The sequence below is a fragment of the Lacerta agilis genome, chromosome 11 (genome assembly GCF_009819535.1).
Source record: "Lacerta agilis isolate rLacAgi1 chromosome 11, rLacAgi1.pri, whole genome shotgun sequence".
NCBI lineage: Eukaryota > Metazoa > Chordata > Lepidosauria > Squamata > Lacertidae > Lacerta > Lacerta agilis.
Genome location: NC_046322.1, coordinates 45,621,057 through 45,638,022, shown reverse-complemented (window position 1 = coordinate 45,638,022; position 16,966 = coordinate 45,621,057). Strand labels below are relative to the sequence as shown.

The 16,966-nt window shown below is 41.4% G+C and overlaps 1 protein-coding gene across 2 annotated transcripts; it reads left to right on the top strand.

Annotated features, from left to right (window-relative positions):
- The first annotated feature begins 1,326 nt into the window (after nt 1–1,326).
- Nucleotides 1,327–14,691, top strand: LOX (lysyl oxidase). Of its 2 annotated transcripts, XM_033164126.1 has the most exons (7): nt 1,329–2,270; nt 3,747–3,855; nt 5,822–5,959; nt 7,673–7,829; nt 9,149–9,244; nt 9,351–9,466; nt 11,669–14,691. In XM_033164126.1, the coding sequence occupies exons 1-7, from the start codon at nt 1,616–1,618 to the stop codon at nt 11,673–11,675; spliced, it is 1,278 nt and encodes a 425-aa protein (XP_033020017.1). In that variant the 5' UTR covers nt 1,329–1,615; the 3' UTR covers nt 11,676–14,691. The 2 variants fall into 2 exon arrangements, with proteins under 2 accessions (XP_033020018.1, XP_033020017.1); XM_033164127.1 differs by lacking the exon at nt 11,669–14,691 and having other exon boundaries at nt 1,327–2,270; nt 9,351–9,470.
- Nucleotides 14,692–16,966: the final 2,275 nt, after the last annotated feature.

The window sequence follows — 16,966 nt, the reverse complement described above, 5'->3', positions numbered from 1 at the left end:
CTGGGTTAAACCAGAGCTGGGTATGCTTTGCTTAAAGACTGAGGGGTCTGCAATACTCCCTTTTCAATGATTTCATTAACAAACATCCTTTAACCTGATGCAGATACTTAAAAAATATCTGGAGTCTGTACTTAATAATTTTTTTATTGTGGGGGGGGGGTGGGTGGAAGTGCAGTCAGGTCATGGGTGTTAGCAGCTGCTCCCTCCCATCAAGTAAATAAATAAAAATACTTGATTAAAAGTAGAAATCATAGAAATATTTTGACAGATTTTCCTGAGCCCTTGGGGTCAAAATAAAGCAACTGTTGTAGAGACATTTAATTCTGAATCTGCAGCTAAACAGAGCCAGACAGACCCTAACCTAAATTCTGGCTACGTACATGGGCCAGGTTATCTCGATTCATATCCTGGGGTAAGTAACCCTTCTGTCTAAAGAAGGATGGAGAAGTGAGAACCCAATTTCTCCCCTTCTCCGCTCCTTACGTTTTGCCCCGTTGATATACTCAAGACTATGGGGCACTGCGAGCCTTCCCCATGGGAGAACTCGATTTGAAGTGAGCCTCTTCTCCACCAGACGCGCGGGGTTTTCATCATGTGACTCGGAGAGAGGAAAACAAAACCTGGTATGCCACCTGCCCTGCCCTGTATAATACAAGATTGCCCCATATTTCAATGTAAAACGCTACGTCCTGTATTGTTTGTCCTGTACTTCAGGTCTTCTCCTTCTCCATCTCTCTCTCTGTGCCCAAGTTACGGATCCTCTCGAAATGAATGTTTTTGAATGGCAAGGTCCTGTATTTAAACTCTGGGTAGCCAAGCACAGACAGATTTACAAATCCATGTGTGTGTGACCAGTTCCAGAGGGGCCATCCTGTTAGGCTGTAATCGTAGAATCATAGAATTTGGGAGGGACCACGAGGGTCATCTAGTCCAACCCCTGCAATGCAGGAATCTTTCTCCCAACTGGGGTCTCCAACACATGGCTGTGTTTGCCCGACTGAGCTAGATTGTAACGCATTGAAGCCCCTTCAGCAACAGATGAAAGAACGGTTCACCAACCGCCCCGCCTCGCCTGGTCCTGTTTTTTCGCCAAACAAAGGTGGCAACGCAGCCTTAGGAGTGCACGAGGCTGGAAGCCTGACGGAGGAGGCAGAGATGCGAAGAGGGTTTTTGTTGTTTTGTTTAGCGGACCGGGAACTGTGGAGCCGGCACGTTTTGAAGCGCATTACGCGAACAAATAGCGCAGGAGCCGCCTGCCAGAATGGGCTTGTGTAACTTTGCGAACGTGCCAGAAAAGTTTAAAAAGCCCTCATCTCCTCCCACCCACCTACCCTCCGCCCCTCCCTCCCTCCCTCCGCTGCCGCTTCATTCCAGACACCAGCAAAAGCAAGAGGGAGAGGCGGCTCGCTCAGTCCCGCGCCGAGCGCATTCCTTTTAGCAATCTTGGAGAGGAGAGGGGAAGCTTGTTGCAAAGGGGAAATCTGCCACCTGTGTACGAAGAGAGCGCCCAGGCGCCTGCAAGAACTGCTTCTGCGCCGTCGGGCTGTTGCTTGGCTCGACGGTCCTTCCAGGACCCGGGGTGCCAAGGGGTACCCCGCTCGCCGCCGCCGCCGCCATGCGCCTCTCCACCCGGCCGCCGCCGCTGCTGCTGCGTGTGGCCCAGCTGCAGGCGTGGGTCTATTGGAGCTGCCTGCTGTGCGCGCCGTCGGGCGCGCTGCCTCCGCCAAGGAACCCGCCGCCGCCGGCCGTGTGGAGGCAAAGGATTCAGTGGGAGAACCAGGGGCAGCTATACAGCCTGCTCAGCGTGGGCTCCCAGTACCAGCCGCCTCGGAGGCGCGCAAGCCAGCAGCCCGCGCACGGCGGCCACGTGTTGCTCCTCCGGGGCAATGGCACCGCTCCGCGCAGGGCGCAAACGGTCGCCGCCGAAGGCACCACCCGGAGACCCGAGGCGCAGCACTGGTTCCAAGCCGGCTACCAGCAGCCCGCTGGAGACAGGGGGCGCGGGGCCGACGGCGCTGCCAGCAGCAGCAGCAGCTCTCGGCGAGCGCCCCTCGCCAGCGCCCCCTCCAGGCCGGGCAACAGCAGCGGCGCGCCTCCTCTGAGCAACTTCCCTCGGGCGCGCGGCGTTGACCGTATGGTGGGCGATGACCCCTACAACCCGTACAAGTACTCGGACGACAACCCGTACTATAACTATTACGACACGTACGAGCGGCCCCGGCCCGACAGCCGGCAGCGGCCCGGCTATGGCACCGGTTACTTCCAGTACGGTAAGAGCGCGCAGTTCGCCACGCGACGGGCGCTGCCTCTCCGAGAGAAAGCGTGGCGAGGAATTGCGCCCCCTACAGTGACCTAAACGTGGAGTTGGCCGTTTGGGCTGCCAACAGCAGTCGCCCTCCAAAAAAAGCCCCAACCAACCACCCCTTTTAAAACGTGGTGGTTTGGGGGGGTATTGGGTAGTTGTTTTTATTTCGATTATATATTTTGTTGTTTTATATTTTGATTTTGTTCTGCCATCCGCCCTTAGACCTCCGGGTATAGGGCGGTATATAAATTCAAATAATAATAACAATAACCCAACCCCGACGCAGCCACGTGGCAAATCCTGCCCTCCCCGCCAGACGGCACGTTTAGCACGGAGCGTTTGGCAAGGCGGCCGGCTCCACTGCCATTATTCGCCATCTGGTTCCAGCTCTCCCCCTTTGCCCCTCACCGTGTCTGCGTTGTTGTCAGCCTGGAACTTATTGCACGAGAATATCCCTTATTCACTGGAAACTTAAACATTTTTTTCAACAATGGTTGTTTCTCTCTACTTTAGAAAGTAATGTTAAAAAAAACCCGCGACAACCCAACCCACAGATCAACTTTCTCGTACAATTCAGTGCAGAGCGCTGGAGTGGGAAGGATGTTTTTCAGGGCAAAAGTTCTGTTATCTTAGCGGTGGTTCATTTCCTTTATGCTGGAGGGAGTGGGGTTCTGTCCTACTGCAGCACTGGCATTTTAACTCCAGCCCCTCACCAGCCATCAAAAAAGCTCTCTGCACATGCTCAGAGGCACTGTTATTATTAAATCTGCTCCTGTGCACAAACTGCTGGAGCTGAAACATGGATCAATTAAGACCCCTGCTGCACGCTTTGAAGAAAGAAGCCTTATGGTTATAGCACCTCCTGCCCCCTAATTTCCCCACTCCATGAACAAAGGAATCTTGCACCAGTGCTCTGTCTCTTTGCTTTAAAGTAAGGCTGGAAGATGCCCTTAATCTTTTAGGCTCTTTGAACGGGGTTAATTCAAACCACAACCTGCCTAATGGATGCCCAGCATCATTTGTTTCGGCATAGCTGCAGGTCCATATAACAAAGAGCAAAGCTCCACGGTGTCGGATACATTTCTGGTATTTTGATCTGGCAGACTTAAGTGTACTCCTCAGCTGGTGTCCTTATGAGGAAGAATGCCTTGAAGATTTATGAGAAAAATTGCTTTGGAGAGTGCTGTGTTTCACAGTATCTGCCAATCTGCAAGGCACGTTGTCTTTTCATATTCTCTCCCCCCCCTTTTGATCTTGAGAAAAATGACTCTTGGTTCTTGTAAACCAGCCATGGGTGTGAGAGATGTGGATTGTATGTAGTGTTTAGGAAGATTTAGTTTGTGACTTCTCCAAGTTAGGCAAAATGAAGTTAGCAAACATGTTCTGGGCTTGATCTGTTGTTTTTTTTTGTGTGTGTATGTTGTGGCATGATGCACTGCAGGTCTCCCAGACTTGGTACCAGATCCGTACTACATCCAAGCATCCACTTATGTGCAGAGGACTTCCATGTACAACCTGAGGTGCGCTGCTGAAGAGAACTGCCTAGCAAGGTAAACAGGAGTCACTCCTGCCCCTTGGTTTATGTTGGCATCGGATTCCTAACTGAATCTGATGGGAAGATCTGGAGTCTTAGAACGAGGGTTTGTAAAAGAGGCACCCACCGGATTAGATTCAGAATGTCACGTTGAATTCGATGGGATAAGTTGGTTGTTATTGCCTTAAAAGTACCGTTGCTTTCAATAGGACCAAAGCATGACTAACTTTGTGTGGAACCACAACATTGCTTTTACACCACAGTTCAGCACACACTGACAAAAAATGTCAAAATGTCACACTGGCAGCTTAACAAGAGGGAAGAGGAGTTGATTTCAAAAGTAGTGGAGAGTTCTGCCTCCATTTCAGTTGATGAAACATACTGTTTCTATTACCCTCTGCTGAGAGCTGGATGACCAAACTACAAGGCTTCCATGCCCTTATTCTTTGGGAATTACTGCCTTAACAAGTGTCTGTTTTTCATTAAGTCAGTGCTTTGCTAATTTTTGAAAACAAGTCCCCCTTGAACACATTGTTTACAAATTGTGAAATAAGTTGGTTTTTTTTTTTAAGGCAAAATCTTGCTATTGGATAATTGCAATTTGCAATCAACTCTTAATAAACCACTTACTTTCTGATTATTATTATTATTATTATTATTATTATTATTATTATTATTATTATATATTCCATGGCTTTTTCAACTAATGCATATCTACTAGGAAGAAAATTCCATTGAACTCAGTGAGACTTCTTTGTAAATATGCATAAGATGAGGCTGTGAGGATACTAACATATGAAAAATGTATTTTAGATCTGATGGAATACTGTTATGCAAAACAGCCTCTAAAAATTAGTTCATAGCAATGCCAGCCAAGATTTGGTAATATGCTTTTTACACTTGCAGTAGTGCCAGCAAATTGATTAAGAGTACTGTATATTGCACTTGAGGATGATAGAAAAATAGCTAATGTTACACAACTCCATCATATTGACATTTTAAAGTGGAAATAAAGAAACTCTGCTGAAATTGGCAGGAGAGGAAGGAAGTGGAGAGCACAAGGACATGATCAGCAGGAAGAGGAACTGACGCCTACTCTAACTCATCAGACATAAAAAAACTGGTAAAAAAAATGGACTTGGTGGCCCAGTACGCAAAGCAAATTTTGGCCTATTGAAACAACAGAAAATCCACCTTTCATAGGATACCATCAGGGGAAGTTAAAAAGAAGTTCAGTAAATAAAAGTAGGCATGGGATATGTTTTATCTGATGTTCAGCCATGGCCTACATCTTCTTAGTTTTTTTTTTTAATCCTAAATATTTTATTGAAATAATGCATACTTCCTCTGGTATGAAGAGAGGAATTGGTTATGCTCATCAGCTTGGCATGTGCTGGGCATAATCAAGGAGTCTAACGTTAACATTAATAGCAAGTGGAATAATAATAATAATAATAATAATAATAATGACTAGTAACAATAGTAAATTGTTGTTGTTTTTTTACCCATGAGGTCTCAGGACAGGTTTCAACAATTTAATACAATATTAAAATCAGTTAAAACAAATAAGTCAATAGTATAGGGTGGTTCCTAAAATATATATTTCAGGTGTCAAAGGTCAGGGTAAAGAGGCACATCTTCAGCATATGATGGAAACTGCACAATGAAGATTCCTTCCTCTATGAGGAAGGAATTACACAGCTTAGGAGTTGCCATAGAAAACTCCCTCTCAGTCTACTCCTCTCACAGTAGGGGTGGGGGAACTACCAAGAGGGCCCCCTCTACCGATCTTAACACCTGAGAAGGTCCGTAGAGAAGGGAAAACACTGATATATACTGCATTGGACACTGTTAAGCAGCTTCAGTTCTCGTTATGTTGCATTCTCTAAAAAGCCCCAAGAGATGATTTCAACAAGGCAAAGTGTGTTTAACGAGCAATTTCAAGCCTATTTCATGCGCATGTATGTTTTACATATTTGCAGCTCAGCTTACAGGTCGGATGTCAGAGACTATGATAATAGAATGCTTCTGAGATTCCCCCAGAGAGTGAAAAACCAAGGCACATCGGATTTCTTGCCAAGCCGACCACGATACTCTTGGGAGTGGCACAGTTGTCATCAGTGAGTGAAGGGCTCAGTATGGTACTTTCCAGTTATGTTCACTTGCTATTTGTTTGTTGTGATGTGGCTTCCTCCACTCCACTCCACTCCACTCCCTTCCCCTGCTCTTGCAGCCATGCAGAAAATAGCAGGAGTTGAACCCTTACCCACTGAACTCAAGTTTACGACCCTGCTTTAGGAATACAGTGGAACCTCTGTTTTCGAACGTAATCAGTTTCAGAAGACGGTCCGACTTCCGAAACGTTCGAAAACCAAAGCATGCAATTCCAGAAGTATTTACTTACGGAAAACTCAAAACGGAAGCCATTCGACTTCCAAAAAGCAGCCGAAAACCAAAGCAGTTACTTCTGGGTTTTCGGCGTTTGTAAACTGAAACGTTTGACTTCCGAGACGTTCAAAAACTGAGGTTCCACTGTAGAAAATAAATAGGAGCTATTCCAATGTGATGGAAAAATGTAACTTGTTCATCTTCCATGTATAGATTTTGGACGTTCAGAGCATACTTATTCAGTAATTAGTGGAAATGTTAGGTGGGTGAAATCGGTTGACTCAAGGTGATGTTGGTCCCCGAGCTCTTGAACTCAATGAGCATTTCCTGCATATGAGAAGGATTCAAAGATGTGCTAACATAGGTATGGTTTCTATGATCTGAAGACTGCCATATGACAGAAGGTAGCCTTTGGTTTTCAGCTGTTTAGGCCACACATAGGGCAAATATTACCTTCGTTGATTTTAGACCTGCCTTTGACAACCTGGCGCCCTCCAGATGTTTGGTACCACAACTCACATCAGCTTGGGAGGGCCTGCAAAGGCACCTTTAGACCCAAAGAGGGACATTTGTGTTGAAACGTGTTGCTTTGATTCCATCTTCTGTTGGAAATACAATGGAGAGAAGACGTTGAGGTGGCTGTCTAAAGTTAACCTATTTCCCCTCCAAATAAAAAAAATGTCCAGTAGCACCTTAGAGACCAACTAAGTATGTTCTGGGTATCAGCTTTTATGTGCATGCACACAAGAAGCTATCTGAAGTGTGCATGCACAGGAAAGCTTATACCCAGAACATTCTTAGTTGGTCTCTAAGGTGCTACTGGACAATTTTTATTTATTTATTTTGACTTCATCAGACCAACACAGCTACCTACCTGAATCTATTTCCCCCCAAGCTACTCTACTGTGAGAAATATAATGTAGCAACAGAACAGGCCTTGGGGCAATGTGTGTAAAACTAGAACATATTTAACACAGTGGAGTTTAAAGTAAATGCTCAGAATATTTTGCGTAAATACTTGGGGGGCCGCTGATAGAAAAAGAATCAGAATCCATAGTATCCTTGGAATTTACAGTATACAAAGTAAGCCTTTTTAATTCAGATGAACAGTATTCAAGGGTAACAATTGGACACTCCGATATAGACACTTAGGTGCTTCCTACTTCTTGCAGCAGGAAATTATGGAACAACGATTTTGCTTAGTCTTTAAACAAACTAAATGCTATGCAACAATTTACTCTCAAGAGCTGTATTTGTAATATAATTGTTGAATAATGGAGCTATATGAAGAACAGTATCATAGGGCAACAAAATATTAGCCCATTAGTTTGGAATAATTAACAGCGGTTGAAAGGCAATATGCCAACGTTGTCTTGCTGGGCCATAATGGTTGTTGTTGTTGTTGTTAACACTTAATTTAAAAAAGTTTGCCTGTGGTTTAACAGACACTACCACAGTATGGATGAATTCAGCCATTATGACTTGCTTGAAGCAAGCTCCCAAAGGAGAGTAGCTGAAGGACACAAAGCAAGCTTTTGTCTTGAAGATACGTCCTGCGATTATGGATACTATAGAAGGTATGCGTGTACAGCACATACGCAGGTAAGGTAGTCGCTGATAATTTTTCATCTCTTGCTGTCAGAATATAGATGGATTTCAAACATCAGTCTTGACTGACCCTGAAACAACAGCACCATATAGGCTTCAGGGAATCTGTCCCCCATTCCTCACGGCAGGCTGCCAGTAATGGAAAGACAAGAAGCTCTTACCAAGGTCTTTTATTCAGTATTCACAGAGAGATGTAGAAATGCAGTCCCTTGGATAATGACATTGAAACCAGTATCACTATCTGAACTTCAAACCAGTTTCAGACAATGTATTGAGATATCTTCCAGCTCTGATCCCTATACTGTATTGGTTGCAAGGGGTACAACTAAATTTAGAGGCAACTGGCAACTTTTTGTGAGCCCCTATAGATTTAGCTCCTGGAATGCTTTCCTAACTTTTCTGCAAACTGGCTAACTGAGTCTCTCAAGTATTATAGCATCTGATTGCTACTATGAATTTGTTTAGAATTCTTGCAGCTTCATCTGCCATTTCGAGACCTGTGCTTGTTGCAAAGTATTTTCCTCAGCAAATGAAGACTGCATCCTATTTTTAAAAAATGCGCATAGCTGCCAGCTCTCAGTATACCCATGAGCTTTCTCTCCACAGCAAGTACGCAACCCTTGCCAAGTGACACACAGTCTGTGGCAAAACATGGTACTTTTCGTAGGGGCAGCCAGACACCACTCAGAATGATTTCAGGGTAGGGAAAGGAACTGAACCGCACATATTACGTAGACCTAAAGGGCTGCGAGTTCATGGCTTAAGAGGAGCTGTCATTTCAGGACAAAAATATGTTTCCTAAAGTCAAGCCTCCCTTTTAATCTAGCAAAATAGCAATGAGACATGGAAAGAGCCTAATGTAAGTTCTCTGTTTTACCAAGTTACCCTAATGGGAAGCTCACAAGGAGGTCCTGTCCTTGTGACTTGCAACAACTGGGGGGAGAATATAGTGTGTGTGTGTGTGTGTGTGTGTGTGAAGAATATAGCAATTGTGTCTAGTAGCCATTGATATCCTTGTCTTTCATGAAAATGGCTCCTTTGCTTTTGAATGGGAAAATACTGGATCTTTTGTTTGTTTGGAAGGCAAAATTATTTTGCTAGAATTTAGACCTTTTTCTATAAGGGTCATTCTATTCATATAGCAGGAGAGCAATCATTTTGATGGAAGTAATGGTGGCAGTAAGGTGTTATGAATCACTGAGAAATGCTAACTATCTAGGCAAGCTTTTTGGCATTTGTCAACACTGTACTTTTTTATATAAAAAATAAAGTTAAGACTTTCACTTCACTATCCTGCTACACTTCAATTTTAGGGATTGAGCCCTGGGTGTTACGACACATACAATGCTGACATAGACTGCCAATGGATTGATATCACAGATGTTAAACCTGGAAATTACATCTTAAAGGTATGAAAATTACATTTTAAAGTTAATAAAAATAATAAAAATAATAACTAATAAATAAGACATTGACATATGAACTTGCAAAGTACAGCATGCGTTTCTTTTTCAGGTTAGTGTAAACCCAAGCTACTTAGTACCAGAATCAGACTACTCCAACAATGTAGTGCGTTGCGACATCCGTTATACAGGTCACCACGCGTATGCGTCTGGCTGCACAATTTCACCGTAAGTAATCTCCTGTTTACACATTTGTACACAAGAATTTACACATTTTTATTGCCTTTCCAAAAATGTGTTGCGATGACAGGAAGCGCAGCATGTATTTTACAGAATGAGCCTTTTTTGGGTCTTATCTCAACCACATGCCATACCGGGCTTAGCATCACACCCAAAGCCTCCCTCCTTTCTTCCTCTCATCTGGTAGAATGATGAGCATAAGAAGCATTCATTTGTACTTTTAAACTAACAGAGTTCCTTTTCAAATCACAGGGGATCAATGGCTAGTTCAAGCAAGCTAGGATCAAACCGTGGCTTATGACCATCACTTGTTTGAACAAACCATGGTTTAAACCAATTGGAATTCCTGAGTTCAAATGTAACAGGGAACTATGGTTAAGTTAAAAGTGAGAGCAGATGCTTCCAATGTCTTGGAGGGGGGAATTGTGCAATTCTGAGTTATGTGCTTATTATTCTAACATATAGTTTAGTGCTATTGACTAAAAAGGCTCATTCTATAAAATGCATGCTTCCCTTCCTGTCATTGTAACAATGGCTGTATTCATGTATCACAATAAATCATAGTTACTGTGAACACAATCCCTGGCTCAGTGTTAACTATAGATCAAGGACCATGGTTTGCTTTACTCCAATCAAACCATTGCTAGTTTGAGGTTTGATCTTCGTTTCTTTGTAACGTGATCCCTCCTTCCTGCGTAATCCTAGGTCAGGGATTGGAGTTTGTTGCTCCCATTCATACAGGCGCAGGGGAGCAAAGCAGGAAAAATCCTAGTGTCAATAGTAAACCATTAACCATGGTTTACCATGTGTGAACATGGCCAGTTTATGTCATTTTTCTTAGACTCATTTGTTTTGCTTTCAGATTTGGACCTCTTCATAGTGAAATGATGTGCTTTATTCTTTGGCTTTTCATAAAATCTATAGGATTGAATGGCCTAGAATGAACTTAAGAGTAACGCAAGTGTTGAATTGCTTGCCAGTACAAGACACTCAAGTCAGATTCTTTCTGAAATACTTCTTTAGAAATCTTGTTTTGAGGATTTAAAGGGATTTGTACATTCCTACAGCAGTAGGACTTAGCGTCAGCTGTTATTTCTGGCTCACACAACTTTCCGGATACTGCTTATGCATTCCACATACAGACATCCTTACAAAAGCGCTGAGAACATTGCTAAGGAAGTTCAAACAAATCCAAGCAGACTTTGTCCTCGGGGATTGACCATATACAGTTGGTCTGGTCTATCGTCCAGGCCCACACTTGCATAAATAGATGGATTATGTTGGACACCGGATAGCACTGCCAATAGTCTTTTGGACAAGACTTTCCCCAGCTATTATAGGAGTCACTGTATCTGGTCTTGCTGTTTTTCCATGTAAATGTGTGCCGGGGGAGATAGGATTGTTAACATGGTTGCATGGAGATATCTGTTGTGGGTGGGGATCTGTGCTTCAGAGGAAGTTGCAACTCTGGTGTTCAGTAATTAGCATGAGCTCATCTATACATAACAATGCAATGTTTGTCTTTAATACCCCTACTCCAATGTCTATGTTTATTCTTCAGCTTGCATTGATGCATTCTAGAGAACTCCAGCACCAGTGCTAGCCTTAAGAATAGGCAATTGTATTTATTCATCCAAACAACCCACTGAACTTATTTTTGTCACCACTAGCCCAAAGTTGCAGTAGGTTTACAGAATCAACAAGTTTAAGAGGCCTCGCCACAGGCCTTTATGAATTCTTGCAAGTGTGAGTTTCTAAGAGCCCAAGAGCTAGAACAGCAGGATTCTTAAGAGGTCAGCTGTGACATTAGCAGAGCAGCAAGAGGAATTTGTCACAGCTTCTCACTATGCTAAGAAATAGTTTAAAATGACGTTCTGGGAACAGCCCCTTTTCTTTAAGAACCTGGCACAATTCCATTTGGAAGTAATGAAATGTTGTCAAAGTGCACGAGTGTTTAAACTCTTAACAAGACTTGTTAATGTTGGAGACCTGTGCAAGGGTACAGTCAATAGTGATTTGCCTTTTACTTCACCTCTTTTAGGTCAATCAATAGGAGCAGTTTAAGCAGAGGAAAACTGTTGTGCTAATGTTGCTTAAATTTTAAATCATGTGACGATATCTGAAGGTCTATTTAGTACTTTTGTTTTGATGTATGTTATACTTAACAACTACTTCTTTTCTCTTTAATAGGTATTAAGATGAAAGAAAATTTATGCAATGGTGCCCAAGGTTTTGAGGTGAAATTATTTTATAAACTTGAGACAGGATGTAAAAACTTTTGAAAGCAAACGAAAAAAAAGGACCAGAGTATATACAAAAAGAATTTTAATGACTCTGAAGCATTAAGACCTCTTTCAGAATGAATGTTGTCACTCAATTCATGTGTTCAACTTTTGAGGACAGTGAAAGATTGGTGCTTTATATACAGTATTTCAAATTCTACAGGAAGTTTTAACCCATTCACAGAAATGCCTTTTCTCTGACTACTGGAAAATCAGTATGCTATTTGTGAATGAGCTTAAGGAACAATTTAAAGGATATTCAAAGAGGCTGAGATTCAAAGAGTTACTTTAGGTTCATATATGCCCAATGGAATCTTACACATTTTACTTTTTTTTAACAGACTCCAACCCCTCCGTATCAAAACTATGCTTTTTACATTTTCATTTTCTTTGGAAGTTTATTGCTATGTGGCAAGTGGCCAGGGCAGTGGTGTTCAAAGGGTCATGGAACTAATTTCACAATTATTTGGTCTGCAGCCATATAATAAATACTGAGGGTAAGGGGGAGGGAGAGGAAAAATCAGTGGTCATGGGGCAAAATCTGGACCAAACCCTGGGGAAATGAAACTTCCAAGAGTTAAACACCCAGCATGATACTTTTCTATCCTTGGGACAAAACATATCGTTCACTTTTTAAGAACTGTTCATGCTTAGTGTGTAGCAGTGGCTGTTCGTTATACCTTTTCAGATGTGTTTGCATTTTAGACGTATTAGTGGGCAAGTATCTTCTTAAACCAGATGCCTATTGATATTTTGACGCAAGCCATTTTCTCAGAAGAATTACGAAATAGTGAATTACCCATTTCCAATGTTCGCTGCAGATTGCTTTGCACATTTTCTTCTTTCCGTACAGCTCTAAAGATTTTTAATTACAATTATTTAGAAACTATTCTCCCTTAATAGAATTTGGGTAACCTGGATTGAAGCCGATCTATACGCTCTGCAGAAAAAAATAAGTCTATTTACAAAGGTGGAATTTCTCAATATATTCCATTATTTAGTGCAAACTTTAATGGTTTAAAAAAAGGTTTGGTGTAATATAGTTTGGTAGCATCACAAAATAAGGCTTAAAATATTGATTCACAAGGAGCTAATAGATGTTCTCAATGAATACTGTATTTTAAACCTTGTAGGCAGTCAGAAAGAATGAAGGTTTATTACCCATACTAGCAGGATATTCAGTAGGCTGCATACTAAACAATGCAGTACTGTATTATATGATGACAATACCTGCCATATGCAGGATACAATAGGCAAACTTAAGATTTTCTTCACTTGAATTATTTACAACTCCTAATTGACAATTGGTTGTTAAGAGATAGAAGAATCATTCCTCCTTTGGCTAAAGTGAAATTGATGGGTTTTCTCCACCCCCCAAAACTCTGAAATAATTTCTAGCAGATGGGAGTCTCTCTTCCCACTACTAGCTTTCTGAAAGGCCCTATAAATATTCAGTTGTTGGCCACGCTTTCTAGCTGTTAGAACTAAAACTTGCTGCATTTTGAGTGCATTCCATACATTAAATATGAAAGAAGTGCTATACATTGAGCTTGGGGAATGTTAGGACATTTTCAATGACTATTTCTTGGAGACGTTTGATGGCTTGGAATACGCGTTTCAGATTGTCTCGAAGACTCTCAAGCTCCTCCACTTTTAGTACTACAATTTGTTTTGGAAATTTAAACAAAAATTTGTCATCCACACCACTGTCTGTCCAGGCTGACAAGACCTGTTTCTGCCTATTTCGCTTGCCAGTGCCTTCCCCTTGGCTTGGTTAGGACTGATGATTTCAACATCCACCAGAACTATCCATGTGTAATATGTCCAATATCACACATGAGCATAAGCAAAATACCCTTTCATACGTCAACAATTGCTATCCACATGATACACGTGTAAGCAGCCTTGCTTGCTTATATGTAGAAATTTTTCTTTCTTTTTAAAAATGCTTTAGTAGCAGCAGGAAAAACTGTGTGCTGGTATTGGGGAGCCAGTGGCTACTGAGAAGAGCAGGGGATCAGGAAAGCTGATGGCTGGACGGTGGGATCTCAAGGAATAGGGCCGAACAACTTCATAGGACCACTATCCCACATTTAGCAACGTTTCCAGTTACAAAATTGTGTTTTCATTTATCGGAGGGAAGCAGGTTATCTGCCGTTACATATGATGTGAACTGGAATATCTGACACTTTTGGATTCAGACCTCAGCCAAGATTCACTTTGCCAAAAATCAGTTCTAACAAAGAAAGGTACTAATTCATGAAGATTCATGGCAGCTTGGAAGCTTTTCTTGTGGTTTTTGGAACACACAAGGAATTAATGGGCTACATCTCTTTGCGAGAAACTAATCCTTTCCCCTTCCAGCTCCATGACAGAGATTTTCTTCACTTTTTTTTTTTTGGCAGGCCCTTATTCGGACTATAGCTCAGAAAATGTTTCTAATTCAAGTATTTTACATTTAGATCAAAGGGATTTTTAATGGTAAACTGATTCCCCCCCCCAGTCACCCTTTTTGTACCTCCCCATAGGTTTAGTTGGAGATAACTGAAGTACTATACTCTCACAAGTGGTCTACCCTGTGCCTTACATCAAAAACATCATTTTCACATTCCAGATACTACAAAGGTGCTTACATATTTTAACTTGAACTGAAATAAAGAATTTTCTGTCAGAAAATTTATAAGCAACCAAATGTTACAAATTTAGTGAAGAGCCACTCTAACTTCTTGCAAGGAATTCTAATATTTACTTCATTTTTTTTCAAAGAGCCTTGCTTTTAAAATCTTTGCATCTCTCTCTGAGAAGTTATTTATAATTATTCATACACTAGCTTTGTATTCTTCATTGCACTTCCATATTCTTGTTTAATTCTTGTATTGTGGTTGCAGAGTTATGTGAAAATGACCTGAATAAATTTGTTTTTCAAATGCTCAGAACGTCTCTCCAGCTTTCACCAAAATCTTTTACAGGTTAAGAGGAATCTCTATATACATGATTGTATCATTCTTCTCTATGGGGGAAGCATTTCGTTCTCTAAAAAATACAAACATGATACTTCATATACAAACCTTAGATAATTTTGTAATTACCCTGCTAGGAAATGAGGGTCAACCTAAAAGAGCTAAAGGAGTTTATAGAAGTCACCACACATGGATATGGAAAATTGTATGTATCAGTCACAGTACTTATCTAAGCAGAGAGTTTGCTAATGCTAATAGCTGACAGACCATATCGAGCTTGGAGAACAGTCTATAACAGAGCTGCCTCTACTTTCCAGTGGGAAAGCTTGTAAAAATGCTACTAATTATGCTTTATTACAACATTATTACGGGACAAAGCTCACAGGATAAAAATAACAGTGATGTTCGTGATCAGGACCATGCCACAAGACTAGACAGATAGTCAACAGGTCTTCAGTAGGCTAGTTTATTTTCCTGTATCACCATTTTAGTAAGCCTGTCTGGAAAATTACTTTGAGTTCAAATGTATCCTTGAGTTCAGAATGTTTCAATTTCTACAAAATACAAGACTCTGAGACTTTTGTATCAATACAGTATTACCACAACTGAATCCTAGTCCGCCATGTATCCAAAACGCCGCTAAACAAAAACATTCAATAATGTATTTTAAGGTTGAGAGGTTTTCCTATGTTGGTGCTTTTCAACTGGTGCTACTTCTCTGTATGTCTTGTATTAAAAATACTGGTTTATCAGAATAGAAGAAAATGAGAGAAGTGATTTACATTCACCTGGTATTGCCCTCCTATGTAGACAAAGTCTACATAGCTTGTTTCTTAGATCAAAAGCTTGCTATAAATCCAGCACTTTTAAAAATGCTTTGATGTGCTAGACACCCCATAGGAATACTGCTAGGGTCATAAGTTATAGCAGTAAGAAATTCTCTCCTGTTCATCAATTGCCAAGAAAAACTAAGCACTCTTGGCAGTCCAGAGACATGTAAAGAGATGCTACCCAAGTTATAAAGTTTTCAAGTTTCTCTATTTTCAACTAAAACAGGAAAAGGCGTTATCTTATTTCTTTGTATGTAGTGTGCAAGTTTTCTTTAGCCATTCACAACTTGTTTTTCCCCAATGGAAAGATTTTTATCAACTAGAGAAATTCAGGGCATGTTGTGCAGTATTTGTAAATTCAGGAAAATGAGAGACTAAATAATAAAGGGATAGGAAAACCTACTATTGGGCTAGCATTAACATATGTAATATTTTTCTCCAACATGCACAAAAAATGGAGAAAGGCTTTTAAAGCAGTGGAGCCACTAATGGTTGCAGCTTGTTAACACGTAGCTTGAATCCCAAGAATAATGAAGGACCATATGAAAATAATTCCTTTTGGATGTAAAAGACAAATCCTGCAGTATTATAAGCAAACAACTTCACCCTACTTTTTCAATTAATGCACTCTAGATAAACAAAGGAATTAACTGATCTGAAAATAGATAATGACATTCAATTCTGTCAAATTGCCTTCTAATCTCAGAATATCAAAATACAAATGAATGAAATCATTGGACAGTATTTCTAGATACAAATTTTCGACTTTCATTTAACAGTACAGTGATAACTTGGTTGTTGAACTTAATCTGTTCTGGGAGTCTGTTCCGACTCCCAGAACCGTTCAAAAACCAAGGCACGGCTTCCGATTGGCTGCAGGAGCTTCTTGCACTCAATCGGAAGCCGTGTTGGACGTTCGGCTTACGAAAAACGTTCGCAAACTGGGAGCCAATTTGTTCGGGAGTCAAGCCATTCGACAACCAAGGTACCACTGTAGTAAGGAGGTAAACATACAATTTAACACCAGATTCATTCCTTTAGAGTATGAATGGTGAACTTGTCTCTCTCCAAATGTTGGGACTACAACTCCCATAATCCCTGACCATTGGCCATACTGACGGGCTGACAAGAGCTGGAATCCAACATTTGGACACAGGTTCCTGACCTCTGGTGTAAAGTCTTCCTTTTTTGGATAGCATATGTCAGTTATTCACACTGCAAGACACATGCTGTTTTCCAGTGGTTTCTGTTTATACATTTGTTCCGGAACTAGTAATTCAATACAAACTCTGACATTTTAAGCAAAAACAGCCAAGCCCTGCGGCATCTTAATAAGCAACAAAACACCACCAAGGTGCATAGAATGGTATCCCCATTTGCCATATGATAGTGATCTTCAAATATCTAAAGGGCTGT